The sequence below is a fragment of the Periophthalmus magnuspinnatus genome, chromosome 8 (assembly GCF_009829125.3).
Source record: "Periophthalmus magnuspinnatus isolate fPerMag1 chromosome 8, fPerMag1.2.pri, whole genome shotgun sequence".
Classification (NCBI taxonomy): domain Eukaryota; kingdom Metazoa; phylum Chordata; class Actinopteri; order Gobiiformes; family Gobiidae; genus Periophthalmus; species Periophthalmus magnuspinnatus.
Window position 1 is genome coordinate 1,713,074 of NC_047133.1, and position 17,309 is coordinate 1,730,382.

Here is a 17,309-nt window from a genome sequence, read left to right on the forward strand (position 1 = left end):
AAAAAAAAAAATTCCTTCATGGCCCTCTTGTGGTCATTACAGGATATTGTTTTAAAAGCAATCAGTTTCCATTGTTTTAAAAAACATCTGAGTTACATTTTAATTACCAGAGACTTAGTGGAGTCCAAAGTTTGGTACCTGCCAGCGCACACTTTACTCAGACGTGACACTTTACTCAGACGTGACACTTCACCTGCATTTCCTCCAGTATCTCTGTGCACTGATGTATGAAAGTGTGACCAAAACATGATCAGAATTAACCCTGACAAAATGTGTCTCAGACGAATGTAAACAATAATGTTGGCTAATCAAAAACATTTTATGAAATATTTATTTGAAAATGCAGTGAAAATAAAAAATATTTCTTCAGTCATCATAAGAAAACATTTCATTACGAGGGAAATATATCATGTACAGAAAATGTGACGTTTAGCTTTCAACAAGACATGCAATAAATAATACCTCTACTGAGTAACATACATGTTTGTACAGTAAGCTTTTTTACATAGCCATGGACGGCAACAGTGTTTTAAAATGTTAAAAGGATAGAGTGAGGAGGACTGATATTACAAAAATAGAACAATGTAGCTTCTAGATTTATTTCAGGCATGCAGCAAACACCTGCTCTTTTAGTTCTACCCTCCTAAAATGCAAAGCCTCATCTTAAGCATTCATTATTTCCTTTGTTTTATTTCTTTTTGTGACAGAAATAAACTCGCTGAAGCACAAGATGAGCCACAGACTGACAAGGCATGCGTCATATTTACAAAAGGAAAGACAAGTATTCGTAAGAAAAAGGAGCATCTCAAACTAACTCCAAGTTCTCAGACCAGAGCTAAAAGTACAGCTGCATGGAAGTAGTATTATTTTGTTGACTGCTTTTAAACCCAGTGACTGAAATTCATTCACACAGCAGTTGAGGTCTACAAAGAGTTGGACATTCACATCTATGTATGTAATTAAAATGCCACAATGATAAAACCATCAGGCCTACTTACAGGCAAATATGTAAACATCTGGTGTCATTTCACGTTACGGATACTTCAATATAAAAATGAGTGACAGTCGAGTACACTTGATCTGACCAATTCAGCAGTCCTTAAAGAAACCCTCCGCCACTGTAGCTTCCTTAAAGGTGACCGTGATGGAGTTGATGGTCACCTCAGTAACTATCACCTTCTTGGGGTTTGGTGTGGTTGGGTTGATGGAATGCTGTGTTGATGATGTGAGGTGCCGATTGTCACTTGTCACTTGATCCTGCTTCATCTGTGTAACACCTGGGTCGCCCGTTTGCCTCTGATGGGTGCTCACGATGACAGAGGTGGCGTTGCTCCTCTCTGAATTGTTGTTCTGGAATCTGGGACACTCTGACACCTGCTCCACAGCCACCACCTCCTCCTCCTCTGCTGAGGAGCACACAGTCACAGTGTCTCCTATTACCACCTCAGGCGCACACAAAGTGTCCTTAGATTGGTCACATGCTAAAGTGGGGGGATTTGTCATTTCTGCTGGGTCATTTTGTGCCTCGTTCTCTGCTGTGTCCCACAGGAGTGTTTCGTGTGCGCTGTCCACCTGATCCATTTCCAGGTCATGTTGTAGTGTGGGAGGAGAGCTGCACTCAGACTGACCTGGGAAAACGACAATGCATGTTAGACAAAAATGGAAATATGGAGGACGGTAAAACTTTTGAAACCAACCGTAAACACTGTCCCCACATTGGTCTTCTGCGTTGCTCTCAGATTCTTGCTTGTCATCCTCACTCGTGCCCTCCCAGTCAGCCTCAAGCTCCTGCTCTGTCCTCCTCACAGGCTGGAGCCGCTTATGAGGCAGCTCTGCCCTCCGACTCGACATCCTGAGCCTCCGTCTGCGGATGGGATGATGCTCCACATCAGTGCTGGAGGAGCGGGTGAGGGACAGGCGCAGACGAGGGGTTTTCTCTGGCATCTTGTGGGCGCTGCGAAGGTCCATGGCAAAGATGTTCTGTAAAAGTAAGTGATTAGAGTGGACTTCTCAGATGATAAAAATCCTTTAAAGCTATTGTAGAAAATAGAGAAGTATCTGTTACCCGGAGCACGAGCCTCCTCGGCCTGAGACCTTTTTTACGATAAGCCAAAGCTCTGGTCCTTTCTTGACTGAGGAAACAGAAAGACATAAACAAGTAATGTTTAACACATGTTTAAAGAAACTAATTAAAAGCTGAAGGTCTCTACTCACCTCTCTTCATAGGCCAGGACCAGGCGAGGGTCCAGAATATTGTCCTCTGGCTCCCATGTGCTGTATCTGTCACAACAGGATGAAAATGTTATAGACTTTCTGTAACTCAAGGTTGCTTGTACATTGCAGGATTCTAATCATGCAATGTAGAAGCAACCTTGAGTTAGAGTGAGTGGAGTGTTTCAGGGGGTGAGGTCACCACATGATGACTCAAGGATTACTCACTTTTGGGGCCAACCCTGCCATTTCAGTAGGTACTCCACATTCCCCTGAGAATGAAAAGGGGGCGGGGTTAGTGCGCTGAGAGCAGGGCACACGATGTCCAGTGCGACAGAACAAATGTGTGAAAATAGGTTGACTGACACTTTAAAGTGCGCACGGAGGAAGTCACGGGCATTTTTCTCGTTTCAAGCGATGGTTTTTTTTTCTGGAGGGTGACGTCAATGACAGAGGGGCTGGGTCCAAACAGACTCTCACGCGCTGACGTGAGCGCACATGGCTGTTCGAGTCGCGTTTTGTACCAAACACTAACGCCTTCTAGAACATCACACCGGTGAGAGGTGGGGCCACGCCACATGTAAACAACGCGCCGTTGCGCAACAAGAAAAAAATAACTGAGGCTTCCTAAAGGTGTCCAACTACAGCACAGAGAGAACCGCATTAGTCAGAACAACGGGAAATCATTAAACTTAGTTTCTTAACTCACTAAAAGTGGGTTAGTGTCAGCACGGCCCCGGGAATGAACAGATAATGAAAAATACTGGAGCCAAACGCGCGCGCCACGACACAACATGTTCACAACAACACGCTGTAATCTCATGACAGTTTAAGTTCACAACGTGTCCTCTGAACAGACGTGACCACGCACAGTGTCATTACGCAGCGCTGTGACCTGCGCGCGGCTGTGGCTCAGGGACGTGCGCAGCTGCTTTTGGGAAGCACACCCCTTTCATTTTTACTATCTGCGTAGGCTCCTCCAAAACACATGGACATTTTCTCTACGTGACGATGTGGAAAACATCAAACTTTGTCGCATTGGATTGTGTCACGCAAAGTCCTAAAGTGCGTATCGTGCAGCGTTTGCGCAAAGACAGAAGCTTGCAGCACATCAGGGACATTAGAGCAGAAAAGAAGTTAGGCTTACATGAGTTTAGAGTAAAGCAGAGGGTCTGTGCTCTTACCTTTCGGATTCTCTTCTTTGTGATGGACTCAACTGCAAACACTTGGTCTCCTATGGATGACAGCTCCATGGCTCCGCGGGACACGAGCGGAACTGGGTCCTGTTGTTTTCCACAAGAACCAAAATAACAGCAGCACGAAAAGTCACTTGAAGCCTGCGCAGTGGCCTCGTTTGCAGAGCATTTGTTTTGTCCACGGCGCCACGCACTAAACTCCAGCTCCCCTCGCTCACTTTGGAAATCTGCGACACAACAACACGGGACAACGCGCTGCTTTAAGTTGGGCGCGCCCCCTTTCCATTGCGTAGTGCCGAGCCCCCAATGAGCGCGCCTGTGCGCACGAGCGCGCGCACACATAGGGTTGTAGAAGGGGTACAAGGTTACCCTGCACTGAGGGGGACAGAGTATGTGGGACACTCAGCTGTGAGGACAGTCTGCGTCCACACGGCTGCAGCGCGGTCCAGGAACACTTTAAAATGGAGGACGAGCAGTTTCATTTTCAGATTGCAGATTTGTTGACCTGGTTTATGGTTAATACCTCTGTAAATACACGCGCACATGCATCCATACGGAAGAAACTCACTGCAATGTCTTATAAATAAATAAATGCAAGTTAAATTAGTTTTAACAATCAGAAAACTGTGTCATTTTTCAGATGTCTTTGTTGTCAGTTGAAAGTTTTAAAGCAGTTTCTTGTCAAATGGTTCAACATTTGTGGGCCATGAGTTTAGATGTTTCCCCTTTAATTTAGTAAAATGTTAAAATTTAGTTGAACTTGTTAAAGGCTCCAGTATAGGATAATCATTTGTTAACTTTGGTTAAGGAGAAAATATAGTTTTCCAAGTCAAACAATATAACGTTGGTTTATCTTTTATAAACAAGGTCCAGATCATCCACATCTAAAATAGAAATAAAAGCCCTTATTCTTGCTCTTGGCATTTTTCTGAAAGTCCAAACATTTCCACAGCCGAAAGCAAAGAGTCAAGTTTGTTTGTCATGTTGTAATTCAAAACGGTGATGAAAACTGCTGTTTTGTAGCTGTAAACTTTAGTTTTTTTTAAATCCTCTTTCACAGTGAGAGTTTAAGCTCCAAACACATGCAGCTCTATTCTTGTATGTAACACATGTTCACGTCTCCAGATACAAACACACAGCCCTGAGGTAACTTCCTCTTCTGTCAGGGCAGATCCAGATAAATAAAAGTGCACACTTTGTCCATGTTCCACTGTCTTTCAGCACCTGGAACACTCGCATCACTTACGGGCGCAGGGCGCCATGGCAACTGTTTCTACAGCAACTACTGAAAAAGCAGTGCAATGATGCTGATGAGACAGCGGGACGAACTGAGAACCAGCAAACGGCTAAACACAGAGATGCACTCAGTGCCCATACTATGAACTTTGACCTCCAGGACAAAACTGTCTTCAATTATCAATGTTTGGATCAAAAATACAGAACATACAATGCTGTAATTTTAATATCCAATCCACTGTTAACACTTTATTAGGGCTGAGCTAAAATACTCACATACTGTGTTACTAAACTTGGAGATACAGTAGAATATTGTGGGCTGTTATAAAAATAAATAACATTGTATATTTCACAAAGTGATTTTGTGACAGTCCTGCAATTCTGTAGCATTTTTAGAAAAAATAAACTTGTTTTTGTAAAACATTTGACATGGTTGTGTTTCATATTAAGTTTATGCAGGTAGTGGTTTAAATACTGTTCAAAAGTATTTGGATCTTATAAATGATGCTTTACTGCGTGATATTATATATAATATATCGATTATCACCTTTAACGCAAAATGACTCATTGTAAATCATGTATAGTATCAATCCTAAAACCACAGTCCTGGGGTCAGTTTCTTTTTGGCATTCTACATTAAATTCTTTGGAAAGTGCAGATTAGCTTCACATTATCAGAATGATGGATGCAGAAATGTAAACTACGCTCATGGAATAAACCCTGTTCCTCAATGGCAAACTAAAAACTGGAGCAAACTGCATTTGTAGCAGTTTAATTCTCAAAGATCACAAATGTAATTTGTGATCTGTTAACAGGAAAGACAATCACCACCTGCAAATGTCTGTGTCAGATCTCGGAAGCTGAGCAGGGCTGGGCCAAGTTAGTACTGGATGGAAGACTGTCAAGAGACTACAGGCATCACCATTTAGTGTGTGTGTATATATATATATATATATATATATATATATATATATATATATATATATATATATATATATATATATATATATATATATATATATATATATATATACACATATATATATACACATATATATATACACATATATATATACATATATATATACATATATATATACATATATATATACATATATATATACATATATATATACATATATATATACATATATACACTCACCTAAAGGATTATTAGGACCTGTTCAATTTCTCCTTAATGCAATTATCTAATCAACCAATCACATGGCAGTTGCTTCAGTGCATTTAGGGGTGTGGTCCTGGTCAAGACAATCTCCTGAACTCCAAACTGAATGTCAGAATGGAAAAGAAAGGTGATTAAGCAATTTTGAGCGTGGCATGGTTGTTGGTGCCAGACGGGCCGAGTATTTCACAATCTGCTCAGTTACTGGGATTTTCACGCACAACCATTTCTAGGGTTTACAAAGAATGGAGTGAAAAGGGAAAAACATCCAGTATGCGGCAGTCCTGTGGGCGAGGAGGTCAGAGGAGAATGGGCCGAGTGATTCAAGCTGATAGAAGAGCAACGTTGACTGAAATAACCACTTGTTACAACCGAGGAATGCAGCAAAGCATTTGTGAAGCCACAACACGCACAACCTTGAGGCGGATGGGCTACAACAGCAGAAGACCCCACCGGGTACCACTCATCTCCACTACAAATAGGAAAAAGAGGCTACAATTTGCACGAGCTCAACAAAATTGGACAGTTGAAGACTGGAAAAATGTTGCCTGGTCTGATGAGTCTGGATTTCTGTTGAGACATTCAAATGGTAGAGTGAGAATTTGGCGTAAACAGAATGAGAACATGGATCCATCATGCCTTGTTCCCACTGTGCAGGTGGTGGTGGTGGTGTAATGGTGTGGGGGATGTTTTCTTGGCACACTTTAGGTCCCTTAGTGCCATTTGGGCATCGTTTAAATGCCACGGGCTACCTGAACATTGTTTCTGACCATGTCCATCCCTTCATGACCACCATGTTCCCATCCTCTGATGGCCACTTCCAGCAGGATAATGCTCCATGTCATAAAGCTCCAATCATTTCAAATTGGTTTCTTGAACATGACAATGAGTTCACTGAACTACAATGGCCCCACAGTCACCAGATCTCAACCTGATAGAGCATCTTTGGGATGTGGTGGAACGGGAGCTTCAGCCCTGGATGTACATCACACAAATCTCCATCAACTGCAAGATGCTCCTCAATACGGACCAACATTTCTAAAGAATGAATCAGCGCCTTGAATCAAAGCCACGTAGAATTAAAGCAGTTCTGAAGGTGAAAGGTCAAACACCGTATTAGTCTGGTGTTCATAATAATCCTTCAGGTGAGTGTATATATGTACCACATTCAGTGTGTATATGTGCCATATTCAGTACATACATGTTCCACAGTGTATATACATGCTCCAGTGTGTATACATGTTCCACAGTGTGTATACATGTTCCACAGTGTGTATACATGTTCCACAGTGTGTATACATGTTCCACAGTGTGTATACATGCTCCACAGTGTGTATACATGTTCCACAGTGTGTATACATGTTCCACAGTGTGTATACATGCTCTACAGTGTGTATACATGCTCCACGGTGCAGGTCAGTTGTTCTGGGGCACTGTTCTTAGGAGACTTCCTGCTTCTTGTAAAATTAAAGTGTGAGGAGGTGGTCAGGGGCTGATGGCACAGATTGGCAGTCTCACCTCTGTCAGTCTACCCCAGGGCACTTATGGCTAATAGTTTGTTATTGAGGAGTATGAGGTGAATAATGCAGTGTTAAGACTCTGAATGTCTTTAAAGGCTCCATGTAAACTTAATACAAATCTCAACTTTTTGAATTGGTTATAATTGTAGAAGCTGATGGGGCTGTAGAGGAGGATGTAGAAGAGGATGTAGAGGAGGATATAGAGCAGTGATGCAGTCTAACTCTTTATATTTGTGTGTTTTTATCCAGTAGTTTTATCTGAGCCTTGAAGGAGCGCGCGCCTGAACCGGACCAGCACAAACGCGCCGCGCTCTTCCCGTAAGTCGAGCCACCGTCACATGACTGATTATCTGCCCGGATACAACTGTGGCAAAGTTAGGAGCCGAGGATGGAGGGATGGAGGGATGCAGCAGCAAAAAAACAACACACAGGACAGCTCCAAAGCGCTGCGCCCTCCCACGTGCGATGACTCACGCGTGACTCACTGAACGTGCCAGTAACAGCGCCACTTCCACGGAATCTCAAAGAACAGAACTGGGAAAACTACAGCAAATACCGGGAACACACGCGTTTCTTATTACACCCGCTGTTTCTTTGCGTGCATTTCCTTAAAACCTCTGGGCTGCGTCTTTCAGAAAACATTTGCACAAATCATTCTGTGGAAAAGCTTAAATTCCTGCCACTGGCGCTATTCTGCGTCTTTTCCCGTAACAGCGGAGGCGCGGGTTTGTGTCGCTACAATTTGTATCATTTTGTGCATTTTTTTTATCCATCAAAAAACACGAGCAAAAGAAATAAAGCCATTTGTCTCAAAGAAAATGAGAAAAAAACAGGCTCCATGTCAAAACAAAAGTGACGCAATAACAGCTCAGTGTCACAATGTGACTGCAAACAGAAGCTCAACATCAACATTTAAACATTTAACAGTTTATTTGCAATAGTATTAAGTGTTTTTTCATCTGTTGGTCTAAACACACCATGAGCCTTATATACAGTTAGAGTTTTGCAGTTTCTTCCCTCTGTCCACACTGATGCAGGAGCTTTGGTGCATATACTGACTACAGTTATGAGCGTTGAATGATAGACGTACTGGAGGCACTTCTGTGTCTGCTAAAATGAGTTGAAAACCCAGGTTGCGTCATCGCTCTGGACAGGTGACACGGGTGTGTCCGGGCAGGTGGCAGATACCACAGTTACGCGGCTTCTTAGCAGCAGGAGCTCTGTTTTCACCCGCATCTCCTGTTTTCTTTCTCGCATTTCCACCTCTGTTATTTTTGCTTCCACTGTTAAATCCACTGCCAAAAGCACCTGACAGAGGAACAGAGGTGAAACACAAAGTCACAATCCACACGTCAGACACACAAGAGATGCTTTTAGATTAAAGGCTGAGATCATCAGCCTCTTAACTGGAACTCTCAATCCCATGAGTCATACCCTTTATTATTGAATAAAGATATGAACCAGAAGGATCTCTTGCATCGCAATGCATTATTATAAATCTTTAGGGGTTGTATGGAAACATACGACGTTTTAATAACAGCATTGAACATGAAAAAGTAGCAGAATTATGGCAGATAGTACTTTTGTATGTATTGAATCCTTTACCTGATGGAGGTACATTTTCGTCAGCCCACTGGAAGAAGCCACACTGCTGCTCTCTGGGCTTCCCACATGTGTGGAACATCCTGCCCTTGTTGGGACCGTCCTTCTGTACTGTCCGTGTAACCGCTGCGTCGTTACAGTTACACGTGATCTCTCCTCCATGGTCCCCTGAGCCTCTGGGCCTGCTGCCATCCCCAGGGGCATTTCTAAAACCAAGAGAGGGCCTGGACTGGCTGGTCCTGGGAGGGGGCAGTGCTGAGGATCCCTGCTGAGAACATTCACTGGCCCATAAGAAGAAGTTACAGCTCCCAGCACTGCATTTGTAAAACTGGCGCCCTTGGTTGGGACCTTCTTTCCGAACTGTTAAAAGGACTGCGTCTTGTCCACAGTTACAAACAACAGCATCATTACTGCTGGTTCTACCATTAATAGAGCCACCGGGTGGAGGTTGAGGCGGAGGAGTCCAAGAGGACACTGCCATAGTGGGCGAAGGATGAGGGTTTGTGTTTCTGGTGGGTGTTGGGCCTGACGGTGCTGCTCTGGTGGGTGCTGTTCTTGTGGGTGCAGCTCTAGAAGGAGCTGAATGGGGGTTTGCTCCTCTACCGCCTCCTCCCCCGGCTCTGAGGTACTTCAAGTCCAATACTTCTCTCAGTGTCTCATCACAACCTCCAATGCAACCCACAAACTCCAAAGGCATCATAGGTGGAAGGCTGCCCCTGCGGAACTTAAACTTCAGCCTGAAAAACAAGGATGAAATGTCACAGAAGTCAAAACAAACTTGTTGAGCTTATTTTTCTCTTTAACATTGGCAGAGAAGCATCCTCACTGATGGGTATGTCAGGCCTTTGGAGAGTAAAAGGTCTATTATGCAAGAGTAATATCTTGTTTGAAATTGTAAATTCTGCTATTTGCCTTGGGCAAACACAAAGTGGGAGGTGAATGCAGCTTTTTAGTGCAGTACACTTTTTATACAATTTACAAAATGCAACAGGCTAAACAAGAGGAAACACAAAAAGGAACTAGATTATGATTAATGGAAAATTATTAGTGTCAAAAGCCAAAAATGTGAAAATTTTTCTTCTGTGATTAGTAACATAAAATTGCCATTGTGATCTTTGAGATTGCTGCAGTATGAATCATACACCTCTGCAGATATGTGATATCAGCAGATGAAGTTACCAAGGAGAGAATGAAGTCGGCATCTCCATGATAAACACATACTATTCAAACTGTGGGTCAGCTGACTCCTGGAGCAGCCTGTTGCTGTGGTAACAAAAGCTGGTGTGTAGCATTTAGGTGCAGTGTGAGCGTGCCCTATATTTGGACTGAGCTGAGGCACGTGCTCAAGAAGTTGGCGCTCAATTATGTAAACAAGATTTAGTCACCAGCAAGTTAAAATCACACAATCAACAGAAAAAAGCCAATTGAATCGGCAGATGTGTGTCAAGTACTTGAACCAGTTTTGGGAACCACTTATAATTTGAAAAAAAAACCCCAAAAAAACCCCCCAAAGAAAAACGAAGTTGCGCCCTGACATGACACTCGGTACTTCTTGTTGCGTTTGTAGTTTGTTTGGTTATGAGCAGATGTTTTGAGGGCTATAATTGGTCTAATACCAAAATATTGAAAACATTTAAATATAAAATAACTTAACATGTGGTTTAGCAACTGGTATTAGCATAAAAATATACAGAACGTAACAAAGTAGTAAAGTACTGTACTTATGTAGAAATTTCGGTATCTGTACTTGTAAATGTATCTGTAAATGTTAAAGTGGATACTTTTTACTTTTACTCCATTACATTTGAGAGCAGGTATCTGTATTTTCTACTCTACTACATTCTGAAAAGTAAAAGTATTTTTTATTATTGTCTGAGATCTGGTGAAAAGGCTGAGGAGTTTCTTTTTAACATGTTCCAAATTAGCAAACAAAAATACACAAATTAAAAACAGGTAGGAAAAAAAGATTAATTTAATAATATCTGTTAAAATTCTGCACAAATCTTTATCAAAATCAAAGCCTTAGAGTAAAAAGCATTTTGGGCAGATTTTCTTATAAGTACATTTTTAAACAGGTACTTTAATACTTTTACTTAAGTAGATTTTTCCATATGATACTTTTACTTGAGTATTTTTTGCTGCAGTATCTGTACTTTATGATGACTCCACATATGAACCTGCTCTGCTGCTGCCTCTGAAGTGGGACAGTGACAAAACCCAGAGTCCTTGAGAACAACTGGACAGGACTTTTATATTTCTACTATTGTCTTCTTTAGCTTATGTTTTTTCTCTTGTTTATGTACAAACTGTTACGGCCGACACACTGAATACTCACATGTGAACAGGACGTGGCTGACATGTCGGGCAGATGCTCTCGTCTCTGTTGACCTCCAGGACCATATCAGGGAACCACACAGCGGTCTTACAGGCGGGATACCCAGTGCAGGAGAGGTACTTACTAAAGGGAAAGAAAGGCATTGAGAAAGTTGCAAGTAGTATTTTTATGTTTGGTCTTCAGGGAAAAAAACAACTATTTTACTTGGTTCCTTCACGCTTCTTCTTGAGAACCATGTCACGGCCACAGTTGGGACATTTCCTGACCGGCAGAGGCATCTCCAGATCCTGCTGCTCCTCTTCTGTGATTGTCTGAGCTGCTCCCAAGTACGGAGACAGGGCTTCATCTAATCTGAAACGAGCCAAAAGAACATTAATATAACATGAGCTCACTTTGTCCATGTATTACCATCAGAAGCTCAGTCAACTGACTTTTTAGCTTTTCTAACAGACTCGATGAACACGGATTTGTATTTTTGAATATAATGCTGCAGTACAGATCGTTTATCCTTCCTCCCTTCTGACACCAGTTTGAGGTCTGCTTCTAGTACGGCTCGCAGGTCTGGTTTTGACATCTCATAGCCCATGGAGTTATAACCTAAAATATAATGAAAGACAGTGTTGTTATTATTACAGTACAATATTATTTTTATGACTTAATATTTAGCTTTTTTAAATAAAAGTTGTTCAGTAAATATAACTGGATTTTACCAAATAGTTCATTTTAAATTTCATTTTTAGAGTCTACAGGTACAACAAAAGTGTGAAAACATATTTTGGATGACACATATGCACCTTCCACCAGCCCCATTCCTAGTTCTCCAGGTAGAAACCTCTGGTCTGCTGTGAGTCCCACGTACATCCTGCTCTTTATGGTCTCTATGTGCTCTGCGTGGGTTGCATCTGTGCCTGTAAATCAACATTATACAGTTTGACAAGCATTTTCAGCTGAAAATATGTGGCGTTGGGGATATAAGTGTAGATACCAATGCCATGTTTCTCCATCAGGGATATCAGGTCAGCCTCAGTGAGGAGCTGTGGAGGACTTGTATTGCCGTCCAACATCTCAATAGCAGTCGGCTGAAACTGAGATCCTTGTTCATAAACTGGAATAACCTTGAACATTAAATTAAAAAATATGAGAAGCTCTTACATACAAATCAATGACATAGAAAGGCAAAACCTCACGTAAGTGTGAGCACTGTGGAAAAGGTTTCACTGCATCCTGGTATTTAACTGCTCTGTGCTTGTGTCCATTCCCTCTCTGGCTGTCACATTTTTGTTTGCTTAAAAGGTGCACTTTGTAATGCCTCTGATTTCAGGAGGAGTCCCCAACTCGCTTGTCTCTACGGAGATGTGATGGGAATGTTCCATGACATAAAATATATCTATCCTGAATTTATTACACTCTATGTGTTTTATTGATACAATATAATACTGACTGAGTGGCCACACCTTGCCACAGATCTGACCTGTATCTTGGCCTGGTGGCATACCTTGAACAAGTTAAGTAGTGCAACTTCAGGTGTTTTTCAATGCATTTATTCAAATACATTGAAAAACATGAATTATGTTAAGTTTAATGACGTACTGTGGAACAAAGCAATAACATGAAGTCAAAGAGATAAAACATTTGGCAGATCTTCTATTGAATAAACTGAACTATAGCAAAAACATTTTTTATGAGGAGGCTGTTTATGAGACAAGCAGGTGATGAACCCTCCACCAGAAAACTTACACGGGGTACACCTTTGTGGTCATACGTGCTTGTCACTGATCCTGTCAGATCACTTAAGATAAGCGACGTCAGGCCTGGTTAGTACTGGGACGGGAGACCACTGGGAAAACCAGGGCCAGCAGTGTATCGAGTGGAAACTGTTGTGTCCTTAAGCAAGGCACTTCACTCACATTGACTAGTATGAACGTGGTGTGTATGAGGGTTGGCAGCATTAGACTACCTCAGGGCAGCCTCTACCTCTGCAGAGTGTGGAGTAAATGATTAATGCAATATAAAGTGCTTTGGGTGTCTTAAAGGGTATATTATACACAGTATTTTTTCTTTTAAATTAATACTAAATCTAATACTAAATGATTAATATATTAATCATAATAGGTCATTGCTGAAAGAGACACCATTGAACTTTGTGTACATTTCTGTTTCATGTACGTAGTGCCCGTCTGGTAGAGATATTAACCATAAACCAGGTCTGCATTTTGAGTTTAAATACAAATTCTACCACAGAAAAATAATATTGTGAAAAAATACCTTGGCACTCCATTTGTCATAGGGGTAAACATCCAGAAAGTTTCTCGCAATAATCATGAGTCCTGAAGCTGAAAACTTCTCCTGAGCAATGTCAATTTCCACCACTGTCTCCTGTCCCAAAGCATCCTGGGACACACAGGCCAGGAAGTGTCGGACAATAAACTCATACACACGGCCTTCGTTTCCCTGCACACATTAAGTTAGCAAAAAAGTAAATGTTAAGTAGCGCATTTCTCACGAAGAGATACCGCTGCTAAAAACTACAGTCAAGTTTGTTGTTGTGTAAGAATATAACCTGGAGAATGGTTGTGAACTTAGTGGGATGGATGGGAGGGTGGGCCTGGTCAGAGTTCTTGCCCTGACGTGGATTGGGACCCCCAGGTTGATCAAGGACACGCTGGGCAAACGTTCCCCAAGCTTCACTTTGAGTCTGCAGTTCAACCAAAGGAGCCAGGGCTAAGTTTGCAGGAAAAATATTGGTCTCTGTTCTGGGGTAACTGATGAACCTATGCACATAAAAAAAATCGTACGTAGCATTTTACATTAGTTTTCTTCATTATTCAGCAGACTGTTGGAGACCAAAGTCAATCTCACAATAACAAGAAAGCCAATTTGCCCGACATATGCACTTCAACAATACCATATCATCGAAGCTGCACTGCACAGGGAGCAAATTTAACATTTAAATGTGTGGGTGAACAAAAATTCTTAAACTTACCCCTGAGTATAAAGCTTCTCAGCAATTTTCATAGTTTCTTTTGCATTTATTCTTAATTTTCGTGAAGCAAGTTTTTCAAGTTCCTAAGGATAAGAGAAAACATGACATTTGGACAAAGCAAATATTGAATAAGACAATGTACCATAACTCTGCTATTATCAACTCTCCACAGAATAAAGCATACACATGTATCACTAGTTTCATTTTCTTACCACAGTGTCCAAAGGCAGTGGCCTCCATTTGCTTTTTGGTTTGCTCGTTACTGAAGTGACTGTTGCCATGGGATCCTAGAAATGAATACTATTATTTTCAAAGATGTACAAGTACATTTTGGGAACAGTTTATTTATATCTAAAAGTTTAGTCAACTTGACAGAGCGAGGTTCTGCATTCTCTTGAGGTAACAGCTGCGGGGAGGAGGAGAGGTTATGGATGTGGATGCCATTACACCTGGGATTTGAGAAACACATACTTGGAATGGGTCCAAGCAAACTCCGCAACTTTGCTCTGGACAATATCACTGCATAAAACAACAACAGCACTAACATTTGTACGCACATGTTCTTTACATCTTTGCAGGGATCAACATTTATTCTATAGTCCAATCTATATTGTAGTCCTGACCTAAAGCTAAATTTTAAACTTTGAACAATGCTAGTCTGTAACACAAATAGAAATATAAAAACATCTCTGACATAATTACCTATGTTACTTTAAACCAAACATCTGAATTTGAGAAACTCTCACCTCCATACAGATTTGGTAGAGAACTAAACATGCAGTGTGGTTGAACAAACGGTTTCTTTTCCAGCTGAACTCCACTCTATCTTCTTCAAACTCATGGATCACTGCACAAAAAGACAGAAAATACAAACATTTAGTTGAAACCATGAACATGCATTTATACACTACTGTAAGTCTGTTTCTATACAGTACCTTTAATCTTGAAGAAGGTCTCTGGAATAAAAGCCTGTATTGCTTTAAACCGCTCTACCACAAAACCCAGAGTAGGAAACTGACAACTTCCATATGAGATCAGTTGATTTGCCAGAGATGTTGGGAAGATCTTCTGTAGTCGCAATGTCTGAAAACGTGTGAAGGATGCCCCTGAACAAAAGTGCATATTTTATTACATATTTCAGTACATTTTCAGGTGTAAATTAGTTAAGGCTGGGGAACTTGATTTTCAAAACTTGTTCTTAGCTCTCAGAAACCCTTTAGCACATCGCTAGTATTTTTTGACCAATGGCACAGTTTTAGATGAGCTTTTTCAGAGTAGCATGGACCACCTTTGTCCTTAGCTCTCGTCCCAAAGCATCATATAGTGACTCACAGGGCTCTTTCTTACATCCATGAAATGTTTTCTAATTTGATCAAGTGTGTAGGGGTGTTTTTTCCCCCCACAAAATTCTACTTTTACAATACACGTTCTGGGGGGGAAAACAGACTTTACCAGTTTGAGTTGGTAAATTTGGGCACTTGAGCTATAAGGGGTACTGTTTTACCTATCCGTAGATCCAGTTCCTGGCGCACATCCACAGCATCGCTGACATTCACATCTGGCTCAGTCAGAGTCTCACAGGCTCTTCTAATTGAATTGGGTGTAATTTCAGAGAATTTAGCCCGATAGACCTGAATATTAGCTTTCACTAAAGCAAAAATATATCACATAAAGATCTTTTATCAATTTGTCTTGAAGAAATAAGATAATAAACATTTATACTACAATAGTATTTTACCTGCTTTGCAAACATCAATGACTTCAAAACCAATGTTTTCTCCTTCACGATCACAATCTGTCCAGATAATCAGGGCCTGGCATTGCTTTACTTCTTTCTCCAATGTCCGCTAGAGACACAAGTACATAGTGACAAAATACATGAGTATATTACTGCTACAGTTTGACCCCACTTATATGTTAAAAAGATTGCCAATTGAGAGATTTGTTAATTAAGTTATTTAAAATGCATAAATAAAATATCATCTCAGAACAAAACAGTTTTCTTTAAATATTGTTTATTTTTACTGTGATGTTTGTGAATTAAATAATATCAAAGATAGATATACAAAACCTTTATTTGAATCATGTTGTCAGGGCAGTATTTCTCCACCTCAGCATCAAACAGCAATACTGGGTTGCAACTGTGCCTAATGAGAATCCCAATGTGAGGTTTAACAGAATTCCTTATATACCATAAAACCAATTTAACTTACCATTTCTGAAACGGTGACTTAAATTCTAAACCCAACAAATGACCGGACACAGAAGTCATTGTTACAGTAACATTCTGCCAAAAATAAATAAATGTTATCAGGAGCTAATCAGAAGACATCAATAAGAGGATGAACTTACCTGCCCAAATAACTGATATTCAAACTCGTAGATCTTGTTAAACTTTGACAGCCCTTCCCTCTGCAATTAAAATCCCCAAGGTTTAGATTTTGTTTCATTTGTTAATAGTGTATTAAAATAATGTCTTTACCCTCCTAGATCTGCCACTGGACATAATTTCTGCGATGCCTTTAGCTGCATCATTTTTCTCTGCAACACACAGGACCCGTTTGATCTGAGCTCGATTTCGATTCATTTTTGTAAGTGTCTCCACATCCAGTCCAATCTGAGTGGCAAGGCGACACTTTTGGAGTACTACCCTCTGTACTCCGGCTCGATGCAGTAGATGTCTGCCCAAGAGATGCACAACTAGCATACCTATCCACACTTACAAAATCGAATGCCACTTTCTCCCCATGACAGGTTTAGCATGTTAGCTAACGTGCTAGCTGTACAGTGTGTCACAGCCCAAACAGATCTGAACAAACCACTAAAACCCACATCTCCTCACTTCCAACTACCAACATAAAATATATTTTTTTTAAATTAAGATAAAAGATTAATTATTAATAATTTTCGAAATAAAAGCGACTTATTTGGCTCGGTTTAACTTTGTTTACAAATCCCGCGCTGGTGATCAAACAGTGCCGTAAAGTGAGTCGTTGTCGTGCAACACCTTTGCAGTAGGTATGTCGCAAAAACATATTATAAA

General features: G+C 41.0%; 2 protein-coding genes across 2 annotated transcripts; both read right to left on the reverse strand.

Moving 5' to 3' along the window:
* Positions 1–313: 313 nt before the first annotated feature.
* cbx7a (chromobox homolog 7a) lies at positions 314–3,689 on the reverse strand. The gene is made up of 6 exons (XM_033971290.2): positions 3,396–3,689; positions 2,440–2,483; positions 2,215–2,280; positions 2,066–2,132; positions 1,698–1,980; positions 314–1,628 (listed from the first exon to the last, which is right to left on the reverse strand). Exons 1-6 carry the CDS (start codon positions 3,462–3,464, stop codon positions 1,090–1,092), a joined length of 1,068 nt encoding a protein of 355 aa, XP_033827181.1. The 5' UTR covers positions 3,465–3,689; the 3' UTR covers positions 314–1,089.
* Positions 3,690–8,254: 4,565 nt separating this feature from the next.
* Positions 8,255–17,258, reverse strand: top3a (DNA topoisomerase III alpha). The gene is made up of 19 exons (XM_033971217.2): positions 16,749–17,258; positions 16,619–16,678; positions 16,480–16,553; positions 16,338–16,413; positions 16,005–16,113; positions 15,771–15,914; positions 15,202–15,372; positions 15,013–15,113; positions 14,479–14,553; positions 14,267–14,349; positions 13,844–14,054; positions 13,549–13,734; positions 12,269–12,398; positions 12,078–12,191; positions 11,715–11,880; positions 11,488–11,634; positions 11,284–11,406; positions 8,952–9,685; positions 8,255–8,654 (listed from the first exon to the last, which is right to left on the reverse strand). The coding sequence occupies exons 1-19, from the start codon at positions 16,971–16,973 to the stop codon at positions 8,485–8,487; spliced, it is 3,099 nt and encodes a 1,032-aa protein (XP_033827108.1). The 5' UTR covers positions 16,974–17,258; the 3' UTR covers positions 8,255–8,484.
* Positions 17,259–17,309: the final 51 nt, after the last annotated feature.

Bases quoted from the DNA above. Each gene is read 5' to 3' on its own strand.
- cbx7a (XM_033971290.2), bottom strand. From the start codon at position 3,464: ATGGAGCTGTCATCCATAGGAGACCAAGTGTTTGCAGTTGAGTCCATC. The intron at 2,484-3,395 runs GTAAGAGCACAG...TTTCATTCTCAG, and splicing joins CAAAGAAGAGAATCCGAAAG to GGGAATGTGGAGTACCTACT. The intron at 2,281-2,439 runs GTGAGTAATCCT...CTGTTGTGACAG, and splicing joins TGGCAGGGTTGGCCCCAAAA to ATACAGCACATGGGAGCCAG.
- top3a (XM_033971217.2), bottom strand. From the start codon at position 16,973: ATGCTAGTTGTGCATCTCTTGGGCAGACATCTACTGCATCGAGCCGGA. The intron at 16,679-16,748 runs GTAAAGACATTA...TTTTAATTGCAG, and splicing joins CCAGTGGCAGATCTAGGAGG to AGGGAAGGGCTGTCAAAGTT. The intron at 16,554-16,618 runs GTAAGTTCATCC...TATTTTTGGCAG, and splicing joins AATATCAGTTATTTGGGCAG to AATGTTACTGTAACAATGAC.